General features: G+C 41.1%; 1 protein-coding gene across 1 annotated transcript in view; it reads left to right on the top strand.

The window, feature by feature from the left end:
- Positions 1-3,038: 3,038 nt before the first annotated feature.
- Positions 3,039-21,040, top strand: part of spra (sepiapterin reductase a) — a 29,006-nt gene continuing 11,004 nt past the window's right edge. The window contains exon 1 of the mRNA XM_047569477.1: positions 3,039-3,434. Within this exon, the coding sequence (XP_047425433.1) occupies positions 3,113-3,434 (322 nt within the window). The 5' untranslated portion in view covers positions 3,039-3,112. The remainder of the gene's footprint in view (positions 3,435-21,040) is intronic.

Here is a 21,040-nt window from a genome sequence, read left to right as displayed (position 1 = left end):
TGGGGTCTGATTGTACATTAACAGGTTGGCCATAAGTACACTGATGGAACTTTTCCATCCCAAATGCTATGGCATTTTCACAAAATGTCATCTATAGTAGGCAGTGGGAAACGGTTTCGTTTCAGAGCCTTGTTTAGCGGTCTTGGGTCAATGCAGATTCTGGGCTTTCAATTTGGTTTCAGCACTGACACCATTCCACTTATTCAATCAGTGCTGCAGTCAGGTGCAATAATCTCTCTGTCCACAAGAGTCTGTAATTCCTCTTGTAGAGGTGTCATCATAGCCACAGGGACTTTTAAATTTGGGAGTTTCACAGGTTCGAAGGTGGAGTCAATTTCTATTTTGTATTCCCTTTCCAAGCATCCATCCTCTGTGAACACATCCTTAAACTCAGTCTTTATCTCATCTCAAGTCTATGTCATCTCACTGGTGTCAGTTATGGAAACAATACTAAAAGTGGCAAATATGTTCTCATACTGTACTTTTATGAGTGTCATGGCTTCACTAGCTTTCCTGCCAAGCAGGGGTGTTTTACATTCCTCTCCCACAACTTGAATCTCCAGCCTGTACAACTTCTGATTTCTGGGATTTCTCTACCTTGCATTTGCCAACTGGTCATAACTTGGACTTGTTGTACATCACTAGCACTTTATCCATGTGTTCAATCTGTGTGTCACATGTGTACAGTCAATTTGAAAGCTCACCATGTTGTTGTTGATCATCATTCCAACAACTGCTGCATTTCATTCTGCGTCATTCTCATGTCTTTTATGTGATTCACAGCCTCCATCTCTTATGTAACTGCTGTGACTGTCATTATATCCTCACAGGAGTCCGAGTCTTGTTCTGTAACAGTTTGCACTTTCTTCCTCTGTTCTCTGTGACTCGCTTTGCTCCTGCAAATCACTGCAAAGGTGTTTTCTTTTCCACACTTTTTGCGTCTTTTCCCAAGAGCAGGACATTTTGTTATTTGGCTTTCATGCATTCTTCCACAAAACTTGTATGATATTGTACTACTGTACTTTCATCTGTCTTTGTTTTCTGCTGGAAAGCATGCACTTTGTCCACTACTTGTCCCTCAATAGTCTTGCTGTGCTCACGAGAGATTTCCATAGTTCTACACACCTGTAGACATTTATCCAGTGTCAGATCATCCTCTCTGGGCAGTCTTTCTCTCCAACTCGAGCTGTGTGTCCCACAAACAATCCTATCCCTAATAAGGGAGTCTTGTAGCCCACCAAAATTCCAGGTGCTAGCTAACATTCTTAAGGTCTGTGACATATTTGTCGATCGTTTCATTTGGGCCATCATTTCTTGCAAAAAAAAAAAAAAATCTTTTGACAGTCTCATTGATTTTAGGAGTACAATGTTCATTGTGCAGATTATGTGTATATTGCGTCAGTCGGTTCACGATCAATTCTGGATGTCGACACAACGCGTAAACTAGGTCCGCTATTTGGACATCTAACCGTGACCCGATTTAGAGGTCAATAGAATGTTCAAAATTTGAACGTCAGGCTAGGCCACTTTTTTGGAGGTCACATAGACGTCTAAGACAGGTGCATGTTTTTTTTAAATCAAAATTGTTGTTACCAATATGAATAATTAGGAATATAATTATTATGTGAGATTAAACACCATTTTATTATTTAGTTAATTTTTTTTCTCTCGTTTGTTTTCATGTTTATTTTCATGTTCACTGTATTTATGGAATCTGGCTAAGATTAACTGCAAGGCTAATGTTAGTTCTGCTGCACCAGTTATGGTACCAGCCGTACCATAATAAATTATCATACCAAAGGCTTACGTACCACATACGGCATAATGATCATATGTCGTACAGAGGGTGACATAATTGTACAAATACAATTATCATACCATAGATATAGGTCTACTGTACAACAGTCAGGCAATTATATAATAACCTGATCCTGAAATGTAGATGTGACATGAGGGTTTTCTGTTTTACTTTTAACTAATTTTGAATAATCGTTTTTATATTCACATTGATGAACATACTATATATGAATATTATATACACACATATATCTATATAGGGGCATTGATGAAGATTATATACACACATATCTCAATGTATATATGTCTCGTATGTCTATAGCATAGATGCTCCAATCTCCATTTTGCTACATCCAAAATTGCGACGTACGATTCAGCGCTCAATGCGGCGTCTACGTATGTCTATGCTTACAACCACGAGTGTGAGTGGTGTGGCATTCAGTGTCATTCAGTTGTTGTGTAGCTCTCACTTGTTCACTATTGAGTAACTAGTTGACTCTATTCTGAGGCAGTGAAAAATTGAACGACTTTGATCAGCGTCCTTGCTCCGCACCACTCGCCACAGAGAGCCGCAGCAGAGGGACGAACGAGACGCATGCGGCTCCGGAGCCGCCGTTTCCGACCCCTGCATTAGAGTAAATGATAAAACTGCAACCTGGATCAATAGCTTTTTTTAAACAGAACTTTTAAACTAAGAGTCCTGTCCACGGATGTTGTAGATCACTGTCTAATTTTTCTCACAGTATTTCATACAGGGACCAAATTCTCATCAGTTACAATGCTTGACCTGAACTTGAAAGAGATGTTTTTCTGACAAATATTGCATGGCGTTACAGGCCACCTTACTGCCGTCCCCAGAAAAGTGTATCCGAATACTGCTCCACTTTGACTCAGGCTCATTTTGTGTTTTTGTCTTTGCAGATATCTCCTCCTCCTTGATAAAACTGTAAATCGGTCTCCGTTCCAATCTCCTGTCAGTCGGGCGGCGCTCACACTCCTCATCCACATTAGTTAACCAATAGCTACACGTATATAGAGGCGTTCAAGTGTGCTGTGGAAAACTCATACTCGGATATGTGGTTAGTCGTTCACGAGAAGGCAGCGTGTACAACGCAGACTCATAGGGCACTCTGGTGGCATGTGCAATTTGCACACGAGGACGACATGCAAACGAACGGCTCCCAAATGCGAACAGAGTCTTATCGTTCACTTCAAAGAGCCGGTCAAAAGACTGACTCGTTCGTCTTCGTTACAACAGAAACATATTTCTCCGTTCCCATACCAGTGTGTCGTTCTTCCTCTGTGTCTCTATACCATGTCTTCTGCTGAAAGTAAAGACCTGGGCCGAGTGCTTTGCATTATCACCGGGGCGTCCAGAGGCTTTGGTCGAACTGTAGCGAGGGAGATGTCTCGGATGGCAAAGCCGGGCTCTGTGCTCGTTCTGGTGGCCCGCTCCGGTGACGACCTCCGGGTTTTGCAGGTGGAGCTGGCCGAGTCGGAGGCAGGCAGAGCGGACTTGAAGGTGCATAGTGTGGTGGCAGATGTGGGTCAACCCGAGGGACTGGATAGCGCTGTCAGAGCATCTCAAGAGTTTTTTTCTGAAGAGATAGATCACATCATACTGGTCAACAACGCCGGTAAGAAATCTGTAGAATCCGATAGGCTACTGTATGTGGGTGATACGCTTTGTTTAGCAGCTGGAGGTTCGCAGCATACTAAAACATATGATATAAAATATGATCCAGTGAACAACTGTTCCGATTAATAAGACACTGACAGCTGCAACAGCAAGCAGTCCAGTTTTTGGAGTAATTAATCATTAATATGCACAATTTTTCTTCATTGTGAGTATTTTTTATTTCGATACATTAAGTAAACTGTGCTAATGATGCTCTTTCCTTGAAGTTAAATTCCCAGTGCAGGGCTAATGGAGTACTTTCACAGTGTGCTATTTTTACTTAATGTCACTAAATACTTTCCACTTTCTACCACTGGTTGAGCCAAGTTCTTGCTACAACGATTTGCTTGTTACTCTACAAATTAAGATCGTATCTACAGCACACATGACAAGCTTTTAAACTGTTAAGTCTTGTGATAGCATAGATTAAATTACACAACAGCACACTGTATTAACCAAAACTTCAATGGCATAGTATCTCATCTCATCTCATCTCTGTACCGCTTAATCCTTCACTAGGGTCACAGGGGTTGCTGGAGCCTTTCCCAGCTGGCATCGGGTGAGAGGCGGGGTACACCCTGGACAGGTCGCCAGCCTATCGCAGGGCCTGGCATAGTATCATGCATGCATTTTTAGTGCAGCTAGCTGCAACTAGTTTACCTAGATGTTTTAGTTATTTTACACTAGTGTTTTTAAAAATCCTAAAGTAGGCACAATTTTAATATTTCCCCAAAAGAGTAATTTTATCACTATGTGTTGTCTGCAAGGCGTTACACTATTCAACATATAACCAAATGCACTGCGTGAAGTGGAGAGTTTTTGTCTCATAGTGACAAAACTACTCATGCAGTCCGCCAACCTTGTCCATCTTTCAGCAATTGTTCATAACAACATAAAGGACACAACTTGCTAATTTCCTACTTTCTTCAACTTATTTTCCCTCAAAGGGCTGTCACAATATAAGATATTCACTTCACGATTATAGTGGCCAAAAGATGTTGCGATATAACAATATTATCACAATATCACCAGAAATGTAAATAATAACAACAAAATCCTGGAAATGCACCTTTATCTTGATTTATGTAATTTTCTCTCTTTTGCGAGATGAATTACACTCAATATTACAGTAGAATGGAAGGAAACAGGGGCAGATATAAAACTCACATTGTGTTCAAGTGGCAATGGGTCAATTACACCAGGGATGCCCAAATTCTTCCCAGTGGAGGGGGAGGGTTGTGGGCCAAAATGTTAATTTTGCAGTAGGCTACATTAAGTTAAATATGGGCAAATATAACATGCATGTGCAAAATAAACACTATAACAAATTCATTTTGAAAAAGAAATGACAGTGGTTATTGTGCTTCACATTTATATCCAATAAATTACTGAACATCTATCTGGCTTCTTTAAGGGCGTATTCACATCAGGAAAGTCCGATAGTTTACTTGCTTTGGTCCAGATGTTTAAAAAAAAAAAAAAAAAAAAAAACTTGGGTCGGTTTGTATTCACATTGCATTGCATTTTGACAAGCGGACCAACCCTGAAAAAAAAAAAACACGTGTGTCCATTAGCTTAGTTTTTTTTTCACTTTAAGCTGACACTGCATTGGAGTCCGGGTAAAGCCTCTCGGCAATTTGGTCGTAGAACTCGGCATTTATGTGTGTCAAGCAGATGATATGTGCTCTCCTATGTTGTGATCGACCGATCACAACATTTTTTTCAACTGTTTTGTTCCTGGTATACCAGTTAGAGATCAATTGCACATTTTTTTTTTCTTGTTTTTGCGGACGAAACTGTCTCTTATTTTTCCTTTGGACACCTGCGGCGAATGGATTATATTAAGTCTCTGAGCTTCACGGCATTGGTGGCCGTGAAATTCAGGCTTCATTTTCAAGATTCAGAATCCAATGGGTGAGGTAACGATGGGTTTGTCCATAGTATATACAGTCACTGGGGAGAGTGAGAAGGCCATATTCGCACAGGATTAGGTTTTTACCTGGGGACCTCCGGTAATTTCTAACAATCACGGAGGTCGTCTGTGATCTTAATCCTGTGCGAATTATCCATGTCTGTGATTTGTGAAGTAAAAATTACACCGAATATTACCTACCATAATTCTTGTAACACAGAGGTCCTCTGATAATACTAGTGCGAATCGACATGAGTTTTAACTTTTTGCGACTTTTGCTTGATTGGCAGCTTTTTTCTGCCTCATGTTACCTAAGAATTATGAAGGATAAACTATAACTCAAAGTTTGGACGGATGTTAGTCGAGTTGTTGTTGAACAAGGCTATTCACCCGTGTAGACAGATGAAACCATTGAATCAACCTGAAGAACTGAAGAAGCTACTCTGATGAGTGGCAAATGTCTTCAAGACATTCTACAAGTCGCATTGCCTTTATTCAATGCCTTTTGGACATTGAATCAATCATTATTGTGTTCATCAGCAAAGGTAGAGCTGATTTAAATGCTGCCAGGTTGTTGGTAATTTATTCGCCTGGATAAATAGTATCAAAAAGTATATTTTTATCATCCATTATAATTAAAATAGTAATTAAAATTCTCTCTGACACGCAGTGGAGTGAGGCTGAAAGTAGAGACTTAACGGATCATGAATTTGTTTGTTTATCCAGCGAATGCACCACATGAAATACAGACATAGAAGGTAATATTTGAATCACAGGACGTCCTTAGGTAAAACGAATCCCGTGTGAATAGGGCTTTAGACGTCCCTGATTTCTGGGGACAGTCCCTGTTTTGGATGACCCGTCCCCCATCTAAAGCTTTCCCCGAAAATGTCCCCGATTTTAGCATTCTATGAATGAGAAAATAGATGTTGCGCACAGACTACAACAACAGTTATTACAGTAGCCAGTTGCGCTTCTATTGATATTACAGACATAGCATATTTAAGCAGGTCTCTCAAGTCTCACATGAGACACACATAAGTTTACACACGCCACACATGACACGTTGCACACCAAAAAATGATAAAAATCCCCGCACAGACTTTAAAAGAGATTAGTAATCAGTCTTAATCATCAACCAATCAGAAAATACCAGCAACCAATCTGCCAATCAGAAAGTAGTATTTATTGTTGCCAGGTGAAATAGGAGCGCCTTAACCATGCCTTCCACAAAGGCACGAAAATCTACACTACTACTACAAGAAGAAGTGAAAGTCCGTGATCTGGTAATCACTTCATCACTTAATTTATTATTATTACTACTATTATCATCATAATTGTTATTATTTCAATAGTTGCTTATTAAAGTCTAGGACTTATGCTGGGTATTTGCTTATGAATCATGGCAGGTTATCTCTAAACAGTTCCCCAAAACTTGAGAGCCCTGGTTTAAATATGAATAAATATGTCAAAATAATTGAAACTGTAATTGTCCCTGTTTCTTCATTTCATCTTGATAACATTTAATTCTTTCTTTTTTTTTATCGAGCTGTAAATGTCCCCAGATTTCATTTCAGAACATGTTGTGAACACGTAATTATGCATGAAAAAAAAAAAAAAAAAAATACTGTGACGTATTTTACCTTCAGAATTTTGAAAAATACCGTAATACACATTTTTGGTCATACCGCCCAGCCCTACTTTCCCCTGTGTTCCTACATTACCTCAGATGACTGAAGTATCAAAAGTATCGATATTTTGATTAAGGAATCGATTTTAGGAAGTATTGATATTTCAGTATCAATCTACACATCATTAGTCAAGAGTGGAAGCTTACCAATAGAGATGACCAATGAGAGCAAGTGCAGCGAGCACAGATTCCGAGCGCTGACGGTAGGAAAATTCTACAGTGGACAAGGCACTCACCAAATGTAATTGGTTGCGGGCCAGACGAAATTGGCAGCCAGGATTTTTACAATATAATCATATGCGCATTTTTAACACGATTTTTGAAATTTAATTTTTTAATACCACGATTTGCCAATACCAGTATACTGTGACAGCCCTATTACTGTGACAGCCCTATTACATATGTGGGATTTCCTTCAGACAAGCAACCTGTTGATCCCTGTACTGAAGAAGCTCCTCACTAGGGTAGACAACACTGCTTGGTGGTCTTGGTGGTGGCCACAACCCTATCCTGTATATTGGCTTATTTCTCGCTAACACTATTAACTATTAAATTCTATCAAGGGACTTGAAGATTCCTTGGCTCCAGAGAAGCCAACTGCCAACCTACTGCTATTGGGAGGTAGAGCTTTCAGCTACCAGGCCCCTCTCCTGTTTGGGTTCTGGAGGCAGACGCCTGCTCTACCATTAAGACTTTCCTTTTTGATAAAGTTTCTTGTTGTGACTGGTTCAGGTGACTCTGAGCCATCTTTTAGTTATGGTGTTGTAGGCCTAGGCTGGAATGATGCACCAAGCTCCTTTCATCTGATTTATTATCTACAGTTACGCGCAGAAATATTTGGTGCAACACAATCTTCATGATTTGAGCTCTGCATGCCACCACAATGAATTTGAAATGAGATGCAATGGAAAAGCAGACTCTCGGCTTAATTCAAGAGGTTAAACAAAAACATCCTAAGAAATGTTTAGGAATAGCAACCGTTTTTATACAAAATCTCCTTTCAGGGATTCAAAGGTAATTGGATAAATTAACATTACCACAAATATAATGTTAATTTCTAAGCATTGTTGAGAATCCTTTGCAGGCAATGACTGCCTGAAGTCTGGAACCCATGGACATCACTGAAAGCTCTGTTTTGTTCTTTGTGATGCTTTGCCAAGCCTTTACTCAACTTTTACAGTATGTTTTGGGTCATTGTCCATCTGTACTGTGAAGCAGCGTCCAATAAATTTTGCTGCATTTGGCTGAATTTGAAAATATACACAAGTATATGCCTATACACATCAGAATTCATGTGGTTGTTTGTATCTTCACTAGTGAAACAGTGCCATTAGAAACCCTGCATGCCCATGCCATCACATTGCATCCGCCACATTTTACAAAAGATGTGGTGCGTTTGCATCATGAGCCGTTCCAAGCCTTCTACATACTTTTTTCTTCCCATCATTCTGGTACAGGTTGCTCATATTTTTATCTATTCGTCCACTATTCCAGAACTGGGCTGACTACTTCTGATATTTTTTTTTGGCAAAGTCTACTGTGGCCTTTCAGTTTTTGAGACCGATGAATGGTTTGCACCTTGTAGTGAACTCCCTGTCCTTACTGTCACACAGTCTTGTGTTAATTATAGACAATATAGGCCAATAACGTAATATCTGGTCAATAATGTAATAAAAGTCCTGAATCGACGACGTAATAATTTTTGGCCAATAATGTAATAACTTATTACATTAATGTAATAACTTATTACATTATTGGCTGGTTAATACGCCATTGGCCTGTTCTTTGCAAATTCTTTGCAAATGTAATAACTGAGCCAATAACATATCACAAGATCACGCGATAATCCTGGACGTACACGAGACCGCGGGATTACATTCCAGGCTTTATCCTTTCTTGTATTGTCCTTATAAAAAGAATGTGTTGTATCATAAATGATTTTATGCTGCTCCACTTCAATTTGGCCATGACGTAATGTTGATGTGAAGTTGTGAGGCTACTTGAACGGCGTATTGTGTTTTATTTTTGAAAGGGGGCAGAAGTGCTACGTTGATTCTGTGTCGGATTTCCTGTCCTGATGCAATCTGCTCTGTTGAGATGGCGCGGTTTAGCAACGGCTCTGTCAAAACTACAACTGCTACGGAATGATAGCGTAATGTTGATCTAGCGACGGGAAATATGACCCGGAGTCTGTTCATGGTGTTTTATTTTGAAAAACGACCAGATTCGCTCTGCAATTTCTGTCTGACTTCCTGTCTGAACGATCTGCTCTCTGTCCAGCTTGAGGCTTGTGGCTCGCATCGAGCGTCAAAAATAGAACAGAGGCGTAATGCCCGCGTGGCCAAGCGTGGAGACGCTTCTGGGACGCGTCTGAAACGGAGCACTACGGAGCCGGTGGAGGTTGATACATTGACTTTAATGGGCGCGTATTACTCGCGATGACGCAAGCTTACAATACGTGACACGGACGGACCCAGTGGATTTTAGGGGTAAGTCCTGAAAAGTCAGCTGAATGGTAAGAACACCCGAGCCATCAACATATAGAAGGTAAAATAAGTATTGAACACATCATAATTTTTCGTAGTAAACATATTTCTAAAGGTGCTATTGACATGCAAGCATTTGCTTGTAGATTTGAGTAGTGTAGGTGGAGTACTTCAAATTGAATTAAACCATGGCGTATACACAATGATGAGGTATGGATATATTCTAGACCAGGGGTGGGCAAACTTTTTGACTCGTGGGCCACAGAGGGTTCTACTATTTGACAGAAGGGCCGGACCAGGAGCAGATGGATGGAGTGTTTTGGTAATTCACCTCATAAGAGAAAAAATAACATGGGATATGAAGAAAACATGCTTTAATTACAATAGAAAATTAACAAAAGCATTACAACAAAATATCTCTTCCAAGTCCCACAGTATTTCTTACTGAAATGACTCTTAAAACACTGAAAATTCAATTAACAAAATACTTTTTTTTTTTTAAATTACTTACAGGTACCATTTTGAAAAAAATTTAAAGTTTTGATTATTTATTTTTTGCACATCTTGTCCTGTGCTGTTTTCTTTAACTCCTCCCCGCTGGGAATACTCCAGGTGAAATGGGACGACAGCGACGAGCCATTTACAGATGAGTCTAGAGCAGGGATGGGCAGGGATTATCATCACTCTACTCCTGAACATTTAAAAAATGGTTGGAGATGCAGATAAACGGAACAGTAACAGCATGCCAGTATGTGGTCATGTTATGTACTGTATATCTGGTGCGCACCTTAACAGAAATGACATGTAACACTAAAATCCATTTTTTACAGCAGAGGATGTAACACGTACATGCATTTTTAAGAGCCGAGAAACTTACTTTTGATTTCAGTAGGAACAGTGTTGTTGTGTCCCTTTTTAACCAGCCCATCGAAGTCTGGAGTCAGTTTTGTCGTGGCGATTCTCAGGATGGATCTGAGGTGTTGGTCAGTCAACTTGGATCTGTGGCTGGCTTTGTTGAAGTTCATGACGCTGAACGTCTGTTCACACACGTAGGTTGAGCCGAACAACGCCAGCATCTTCTGCGCCGTCCTCCGGAGGTTTGGAAACACCGCTTCATTAAGCGACGCATAAAAGTCATTCAGTTTAAGAGACTTGAACTTGTCTTTTAGGACGGCGTCAGCCTGAAGGTCGATCAGTTCCAGCTGCAGCGCTGCTGGTTCTGTTTCAGGTCCTGTGACAGGGGACAGGCCACCAACTGAAGTGACTTGTTAATTTTCTCAAAATCAACAAAGCGACGGCAGAATTCATTGTGGAGCGAATCCAGTGACTCGCTGTATTTCTTCACTTTCAGTGTGACTAGTGTCGGGAAATGCGTGAATGACACATTTAAGATTTGCTTGGAAAATAAAGCCAGCTTGGCTTTGAAGGCTTTCACACTTGTGTACAGGTCACAAACCAATCCTTCCCCTGTATGTTCACGTTCAGCTCATTCATGTGGGAAAATATATCCACAGCAAGCGCAAAGTCACAAAGCCAGTTCTTGTTGCTCAGCTCGGAAAATTCTTCCCCTGTAGCTCCAAAAATGCACCGATCTCCTCTTTGAGGTCCCACACTCGCTGAAACACTTTGGCCAAGCTTACCCAGCGGACACGGGAGTGATAAAGTAGGTCCTGGTGCTCGGCATCAGTTTCCTCCAAGAATGCGATGAACTGACGGTGCTGAAGTCCCCGTGCACGTATAAAGTTGACAAGTTTTACGACAGGGTTCACAACATGAGTCAGCTGTAATACAGATTTACATAGAGATTCCTGGTGGATGATGCAGTGAAGGAAAATAACATCCTGGTCAGGATTTTCTTCTTTCACTTTATCCTGGATTCTCCTCAGCAGACCAGAGTTTCTCCCTGTTACATTTGGAGATCCATCTGTGGTGACGTTGATGAGTTTACTCCAAGGCAGCTTCATATTTTCAATGACAGCAGACACCCGGTTATACAAGTCCTCCCCCCGTATTCTTCCTTTCAGAGACTCCATTGTCAAAAACTCCTCTGTTATTTCAAAAGTATCGTTAATTGCTGAGCAGTTGAATTGACATTGTTGCTTTCATCCAGCGCTAATGAATAAAACGTGAACGACTCCGCCAAGTTGTTAGTTAGATATTCGTCTATCAGTTCCACACGGCGAGTCACTGTCTTGCGTGATAGACTGATTTTCTCAAACTTGTCTTTGGCCGCTGGACACAAGACACCTGCTGTCTCCACCATACATTCCTTTAAAAACTGGCCTTCAGACAGAGGCTTGCTGGCCTTTGCTATTTTGAATGATAGCATGAAACTGGCCTTGGTACGTGACTCTTGGATGGCACTTTGACGATGAAAGAGCTTGTAAATTAGCCACCATCTTCTGAGCAGTAGCTTCCCGGTCTTTCTCTGACAGTTGGCATGTTTTGTGCTAAAGTGACGGCTGATGTTATATTCTTTAAAAACCGACACAGTCTCTTTGCATATCAGGCATACAGCAGTAGATCTGTGTTCGGTAAAAAAATATTTAGTTGTCCACTCCTTATTAAACACTCGACATTCTCTGTCCGCTTTTCTTTTTTTAGTTCCGCTCATCCTTACAGAAGGGTTGAGCTGTCAAAGAGGGAAAATGCTGAATACTGATGCGTTCATACGGTGTCTGAATGATCGCAAAAATCACTTTCCCGCTGGGAAAAACAACACGGCAAGTCGGATCTTCCGACACCACTTGAATGCAGCATAAAACAGCGCACCTCAACAAAGGTCGGTGTATCAGAGTGTCCCGAGAAACGCCACAATTGCAGGGAAAATAAATCATTAACAAGTTTTACCATTAAAATTAATTCTAATTCGGGGGGCCGGATTAAAAAGCTTAACGGGCCGCATATGGCCCCCGGGCCGTAGTTTGCCCATCCCTGTTCTAGACTATTCTGCCACATATCTGCAGAAAGCTCAACCCCCTCCTAAACTGTAACCATATACAAAGTGAGGCTTTAACAACTGGGTTTGTGAATTGTGTACTACAATTGTGTGTCAAATGTGAGTGTTGGTAGAGGGATCAATTAGTTCTATATGAACCCAGTCTGGACCTTGCTTATTCTCATGTGTAAACCCAAAGAATTAGTTTTACTATGTTAGCAGCTCAGTGATACCAAAGAAAATTGGGCAAGGCATTTTCCTTGACTGATGCTGCAATGCCAGAGGTCAAGTTTGTGCGTGAAGACAACATGACATGACAGGTTGAGGCAGCAGCAGCAATCAATGTAAACATTTTGTCTGACAAAAACAGCCCCTACATGCTGTTCCTCGTGGTCAGCGTTTCATCCATTTGCATTGTGTAAAAAAGAAAGAAAAAAAAAAAACGTTTATAGCGCTGTTTCTGGTCGGCCGGCTCAGTGGTTTACCCCTGGTCCACTTCCACTGGGACACGGACCGGTTCACAAATGGTGAGTTAGTCACAGCCTGTCTGGACCTGTGGACTGGACTCTGTACCAAGTCCAGATATGCTGTCAGATTCTATCAGGACACCTGAAGTTAAAATAAGCCAAAACTTTCACACAATGCAAATTGATGAAACGTGCTGACCGCGAGGAACGGGCTGTAAACGGGAAAAATATCAGTGGATTATCAAACTGGTGGAGCTGGATGACGGGTAATGCTGAGCATGTTTGGACGCCAGAGTGAAGGGAAGAAATATTTCCTGAAGGTTTGATCAGTTGTGTCTATGCTCGGATGTTTGGTGGACTGGAATTAGGATGTTTTATTATTTTTTGACACGTTCCCTCCGTTATTTTATGTCAGATCTCCATTAAACAGTGATGTGGTGTAGGATGTCTGTGTGGATGAGAGAAGACAGGTGTATTAATGTGGAAGACTCTGGGGATGAAGTTTATACAGTTAATACTGATGTTTACATAAGATCGCTGCTCTGTGTCAATGGGTAACCTCAACTCCTATATATGTGAACATGTTGCGTTCTGTTTTGAACGGAAATTTTGAATAAACATCGTCAGTGCAGCCAATTGTAAAAAGTAGGCTTTTTGAATAGTTCAATTTATAGCCTGACAGGTGTCTGAATTTTTCTAGCATCGACAGTAGTTTTGGTTTCGATACTGTCGGGTTGGACCTTATGGAATTTGCCACCACAGCAGATACCACTAATACCCTCTTCTGTTCTAAGAGCTATAGCAAGAGGTTCAACCACCAGATCGAACAGGTATGGGGATAGGCCGCAGACCTGCCTGCAAGACCTATGAAGGGTTATAGCCAGAGATATTGTTGCTGATCCGTACAACTGCAGTGGGTATATCATATATTATTTGAATCCATGTTAAAAATGATGAACCAAAGCCAAATTTTCCTAAAACAGCAAACAGGTACTGCCATTCAACGTGATCAAATGCTTTTTTCGGCATCCAAGTAGATCACCACCTCTGTGGTCTCCTCAGATGCTGAGTGTGGGGTGTACAGGATGTTAAATAATCTACACATATTATACAGTCCCCTCCAAAAGTATTGGAACAGCAAGGCAAATTCCTTTGTTTTTGTTGTTCACTGAAGACATTTGGGTTCAAGATCAAAAGATGAGTATGAGACAAGAGTTCAAAATGTCACTTTTTATTTCCTGGTATTTACATCTAGATGTGTTAAACAACTTAGGATATATTTGCTTTGCTGTTCCAATACTTTTGGAGGGGACTGTAAAATGACTGTCTACCTGGGATAAATCACGTTTGATCTGGATCAATACCTGCTGGAGTAACACTGTCTATACGGGTGGCTAATATTTTTGTGAGAATTTTATAGTCACAGTTCAAAAGGCTTATTGGGCGGTATGAATCGCATGATAAAGGGTCTTTGTCTTTTTTGAACAGTACAGAAAATTATGGCCTGAGTCATGGTTTATGGCAATTTCTGTTGTTCAAAGATGTCCTGGTACAACTGGCTAAGTATCGGTGCTAAATTTATCAGCAAATTCCTTATATATCTCAATTGAGAACCGATCAGGCCCCCTGGCCTTGTCACTCTGCATTGATTTAATTGCCTGTGTTACTTCATCTGCTATAATCCCTCTATCTATCTCTAAACTGACCTCTGGGGCGATCGTTGGAATGGTCAGCCCCTCAAAGAATGTAATAATATTCAACGGGTCGTCTGGTGGCTCTGACCTATAGAGATTCATATAGAATTGTTTAAACTCATCATTTATTTTACTAGGGTTCCCCCAGCTCTGTTCTGATTTCGGGAATAGTGCTTACAGCTGCAGACTGTCTAATTTGGTGGGCTAAAAGCTTTCCAGCCTTCTTCCCATATTCATAACATTTTTGTTTTGATTAAAGAGTAACTGTTCAGTTCGTTTAATAGAAAGGTTATCAAATTCAGTTTTTAACAATAATTTTTCTCTGTAGAGCTCAGGCGATGGGGCATCAGCATATTTACGGTCTACTAAGGCTCAAGCATTGTTTGCATTTCTTTCTCTCATAAGCTGTATAGGATATTATCTGGCCCCTGAGATAGGCCTAAAGAGCCTCCCACACAGTTCTTAATGGCACATCTGGTGTGTGGTTGAATTCTAAAAAACTATCAATTTGTTGGGAAATTAATATCTTGAAAGAATCCCTAGATAACAACAGAGGATCAAACTGCCATGTGCGGCGTGGTCTGACGTACTCTGGGAAACATATCGAGCTGTACTGGGCTATTGTCAGAAATAACAATGCTATTATACTGGCAATCCTTAACCATAGGGAGAGTTCTGCTAGAGAAAAAGTGGTGGACAAGGGAAAAGAAGCATTATTGTCTAGTAGTTGAATTGACTCTCCACCAGGGGTCAAAAAGTGTGTATGTGCATATAAATGACTGAATAACTGTCTCAGAGTTTGAGATCTTACTCTTAGGTCTGGGATTTTATCTGTCCAGTTTTGGGTGTAAAGCACAGCTGAAATCGCCGCCCAGTATCAATTGGTTGTTTTTGAGGTCTGGTAATGTTGTTATAAAATTAGCAAAAATAAAAAAAAGACGGTTGTCCCAATTGGGTCTGTATGCATTAGCTAATATGGCTTGACTTCCGTATATCAGACATTGTACTGCTAGGATACATGTGAAAAGCAAAAACTAAAACTGAGCTTTAGATCTGATCTGATCTACTGAACCTGTTGAGATCGCACACCCTTCATCGAGCCTCGTGCTGCAGATAACCATCTAACCCAGGGGTCAGCCACCCACGGCTCTTTCGTCCCTCTGCTGCGGCTCTCTGTGGCGAGTGGTGCAGAGCAAGGACGCTGATCAAAGTCGTTCACTTTTTCACGCCAACTGCTTGGCAACTATTCACTCAATAGAGAACGAACGAGAGCTACACAACAACTGAATGACATTGAATGCCACACCACACTCATGGTTGTAACATCAACCAAAAACAATCAACTCCCACAGTGCATTGCAGCACACATACTCCTTTCTATCGAGTATTTAATTCAAATGTATTTTATTTTAGTTCATTTAGTTTTTAAATATAATTCTAAATTTTAATTAATGGTGATCTTGTAATATTAAAATAAAATGTGTTTAATTTTTTGTCGCTCAAAATATGTCACAACTGCTGATGTGCAACACCCGCCGGCAGGTCCAGCCCGCTATTTATTGGACTTTTAGACCAGAGATAAGCCAGCCATGGATAAATCCCTGTTATGTATGCATAAATAAAATTTTGTTTTATCTGTAGCAGTTCTTTCATTTCATAAATGCAACACACTATAGTTTTTATTACATAGCATAGAGGTAAAAAATGATACATGCAGTGTTACGTTCAACCTACTTTTTTTTCAGAGTTGAAAATGTATTGTATGATATCGAATATATCCAATAATATCCAATATCGTTTTCTCTGTAGCATTTCTTTCATAAATGCAACACACTGTAGCTTTTTATACTTAGGCCTAGCATAAAGGTAAAAACTATATGCAGTGTTATCTTCATTTTAGATGTCAAAGGGGTTTTGTGGCTCCCAGTGTTTTCTTTTCTGTGGGAAATGGGTCCAAAAGGCTCTTTGAGGTTGTCAACCCCTGTTCTAACCTATCCTCATAACAGGCCCCAACTAGGGCGAACCATAACATAAATTGGATTGATCTTCGAATGAGAATTGTTTGCATATAGTCAGCAACAGAAAACAAACCAAGATAACTCCACTTCTGTCTTTTAAATAATTTTCCAGGTACTTTGTGTGTTAATAAACATCTCTCTGTTATATCTGTACTCTAATAAAAATTCAAATTAAAAAGCTCAAGATGTTATGAATACCCATTCACACATGTTTAAGAAAAGAAAGCCACTCTGTAGAGCAGGTTTCAAATGTTCATAATGGGTTAGAGTGGCAAAATTTGTGTTTTGACTAAGCATCCCTAAAATATGAAAGTCTTAGTGTTATCTGGGAGCCTCGTTGTTATGGGCTTTGTAAAAAATAAAAGTGAATTAAGGAATGAGTGGGGAGAGAAAGTGAGAAAGAAAAAAAAAGTCTGATGTTCAACTTATCACACTTGGACCATTGTCCAATGACTTAAATCAATTTACTGTGTCCTTGGGCTTCGAGTTCTTTTTCATATATTCCACCGCTGCCGTTGCATCCTCAAACCGTCTCTCCTGACCAATCGAAACTGGACAGCAAACTTGACATTCTGGCAACTCCGGAATAGACGCTTAGCTTCGGCAAATGCCGCTCTCTTCTTCACTACTGTCACCGTGTATTCTGGAAATATACTCACTCTCTTGGCATGCGGGGTCAGCAGTGACAACCAGGCTGCTGTACGGAAGACCTCGTCTTGTTCCCGTAGGTAGTGGAATCTGACCACGATGACTCTGGGTCAAAAACACGTCCTTACGTATTGCTACTCACTAGCGCCCCCAATTGGATTCAAGTCAGGTGATTGGCTGGGCCATTCTAGCACCTTTATTCTTCCTTCTCTGAAGCGAGTTGGGAGTTTCCTTGGCTCTGTGTTTGGGATCATTGTCTTGCTGAAATGTTCACCCTCGTTTAATCTTCATCATTCTGGTACATGACAGCAGATTTTTCTCAAGAATGTCATTTTTCCATTCATCCTCCCTTCAATTTGCCAGAAATATATGCCGAAAAACAGCCCCACACCATGATGTTCCCACCTCCAAACATCACTGTCAGTATGATGTTTTCGGGGTGATGTGCAGTGCATTTTATCCTCCAAACATGGTGTGTGTTGACATCCAAAGAGTTCAATTTTGCTCTCATCTGACCAGACTATGTTCAGTATTTTACAGGCTTATCTAAATGTTGTTCAGAAAACTTTAAATGAGCTTCAACATAATTTTCTTCAGAAATGGAGTCTTCTGTGGTGAGCGTACATACAGGCTGTGGCCATTGAATGCATTGCTTATTGCTTTCTTAGAAACAATTGTACCTGTTAATTCCAGGTCTTTCTGAAGCTCTCTACAAGTAGTCCTTGGCTCTTGGACATCTCTTCTGATAATTCTTTTCACTCCTCTGTCCAAAATCTTGGCAGGAGCACCTGATCGTGGTCAGTTTATGGTCGAATGATTTTCTTTCTACTTCCAGATTATGGCCCCAACTGTGGACCTTAAGAAGTTTAGAAATCCTTGTAAGGGATCCGTGTAAGAGATTAATGCGCATGTTTGTATATTCTACTCTTCCTGTGTGTATTTGTAACTGTAAGTTAACTGTGTGGGTGGGGAGGTGTGTGTGTTGGTGTGTGTTGTTGTAACATAAATGTATGGGACACAGGGATCAGCTGTATTAACAGCAGAGGCAACTGATTAATGCAGTGGTTCCCAAACGGTGTGCCATGGCACACTGGTGTGCTGTGAGGCAAGTCCAAGTGTGCCGCGAGATTTTGTGACAACCATACATATACTATATACAACTAGACAAAAATGATTGTTTTAATTTACTATATACAGTACTAATTTGTATGCACTTATTTCATAATAAAGAGGCAAATACTTCTAAAAACTTTTTTTTTTTTTTCCCTCAAAGAGAACCCCCCATTTCGCTTTTCGCGCCGTTGCGCAGGTGGGACTTGTATGATTGTGACACATCAAAGGCTGTAGGTCAGCACAACATTAAAACAGATAAAGACAGGGAAAATGGAGCATTTTCTTGTGCGGAGCAAACCAACAACCACCAGTGCCAAAACTGCCGACAACCCACCGAAAGAAAAGAGGAAAAAAACTGTCAGCGGACAGTATCACGAAAGTTACCTGTCTTATGGCTTCGGTTGGACCAGGATGTCAGCTGTCTTTAGCCGGAGAGCGTCCTTTGTCGGGAGAAGTTAGCCAATGCTAATATGGTTCCAAGCAAGCTGAAGAGACACTTGGAAACCAAACATCCCTTCCACACTGAGAGAAACTTGTCTTTTTTCAAAAGAGCGCGGGATCTGAACCAGAGGCAGCAAGACCGTTTGTTGGATTGTGTGAAAGTGTCTGAAAAGGCAATGGAGGCTAGTTACATACTAGCGGAGCCTATTGCAAAGCAAAAGAAGCCTCACACAATAGCGGAGACACTCATCCTCCCGGCTTGCAGAAAAATTGCTCCCAGCTGTGCCCCGAGATGGGAGCCGACCACCAAAGCCTGATCCCCCACACCGAGGTACGTTGGTTGTCATGGGGGAAAGTCCTATCCCGTCTTTACGAGCTTCGGGAAGAGCTTTTGGAATATTCACGTGAACACGCTGTCCCACACAAGGACAGGCTCACGGATGAGAGGTGGTGCGCCAGGCTGGCTTACCTTGCAGACATATTTGGGCATCTCAACGAGTTAAACACCAAGCTTCAGGGCAGGTATGAAAACATTTTATCATCCACAGACAAAATTCGGGGTTTTATGGGCAAACTGACCCTGTGGCGTGAGGCTTTGGAACAGGGCTCCATGAACATGTTCCCACTGGCATCAACTGCACCACAGGCAGCCAGTGAGCGCGCTGTATATACCGAACACCTTCAGCCCTTAAAAGGGAGGTTTGAGCGCTATTTTCCACGTGTGGCCGACATTGAGGACTATGAGGAGTCCAAGTCCTCAACCGAGAAGCTCACTATGAAGGAGAGAGAGGAGAGCGCAGAGCTCTGTACGGACCGCACGCTGAAACTAAAATTTAGTGAGCTCACACTCGATCAGTTTTGGTTGCTTTGTGAATCAGAATATCCAACCATCTCCCACCACGCTATCAACCAACTTCTTCATTTCCCCACCACCTATCTTTGTGAGCTGGCGTTCTCCACTCTTGTTTACATGAAGAACAAGACCAGGTCACGGCTCTCTGTTGAGCAGGACTTGCGAGTGGCCCTCTCCTCAGTGCCACCAAGGATTAAACAAATCTGTGCACGCCGACAGGCACATGTGTCCCACTAATTTGTTAGTTGGCAGAATATTTACAAAAGCACATGCAAGGCTGATTCTAAATGTTAGAGTTATAATTTATCTTTCAGCTTTCTCATGGACAGTTCTCTGCTGAAATTCTGTTTCCTTTGCCTCACCTGTCTGGTTTAAATGGGTGTCTTTGATGAAGCCCAATTTAATAAAGTTTAAAATTTTCTTTGAAATATTTTGTTAATGAACATTTCATGAGTAATATAGTTGTCTTTGTCACATCTTATTTGGCATTAGTAAATAATTATGAACTTTACAGATGATATGAGTGATGACAAGTGTTATAAGGCTATTTTGCACAAGTGGTGTGCCTTGAAATTTTTATTTGTCTTTTGGTGTGCCTTAGGCACAAAAAGTTTGGGAACCACTGGATTAATGAATTGGTCTTAACTGTGGCCCAGAGCTGCGGCTCAGGGGTTGCCGTGGCAACTCACAGTGGTCGTCAATGACAACGGAAGCGCGCGGAGCCGGGACACAGACAAGAGCAGGGTTTCCCCCTTTTTCACTGGTCTCACATTTGGACCACTGTAACAAAAAGGTAGCTCCTATCAGAAAAACAAGCCGACCCCGGGCGCCGTAACACCTTCCTGAAGACTTTGATATGTTTTTTGTCCTCCTGGAGCAAAGATTTTGGACACACTCCTGAGTTAACTACAAAGGTCCTTCTCCTTTTCTCAGAAAATCTTTGCATTGGAGTGAATGGAGAGCAGACATGTACTTTACCGCGGACAGAGGCTCGCAGATTAAATTCTGTACATCTCACTGCTTTGCCGAGCGCATTGTGAGAGACACAACAAGTTTCCTCCTCACCCAGACACACACACACACACACACACACACACACACACACACATACTACACAGGTAATTTTGTGATTACAGTTACACACACACATGCGCGCGCCACACACATAAACACACATGCAACTTTATATTATTAGAGCCACATACACACATGCACACACAAACACACAGGAAACTTTATGTTATTACAGTTACAGATACACTCAGGAAGAGTAGTAGGACGTACAAACATGCGCTCCTAACGCGC

This window comes from Mugil cephalus, chromosome 19 (genome assembly GCF_022458985.1).
Source record: "Mugil cephalus isolate CIBA_MC_2020 chromosome 19, CIBA_Mcephalus_1.1, whole genome shotgun sequence".
Lineage (NCBI taxonomy): Eukaryota > Metazoa > Chordata > Actinopteri > Mugiliformes > Mugilidae > Mugil > Mugil cephalus.
This window is presented reverse-complemented; position numbering and strand designations above follow the sequence as displayed.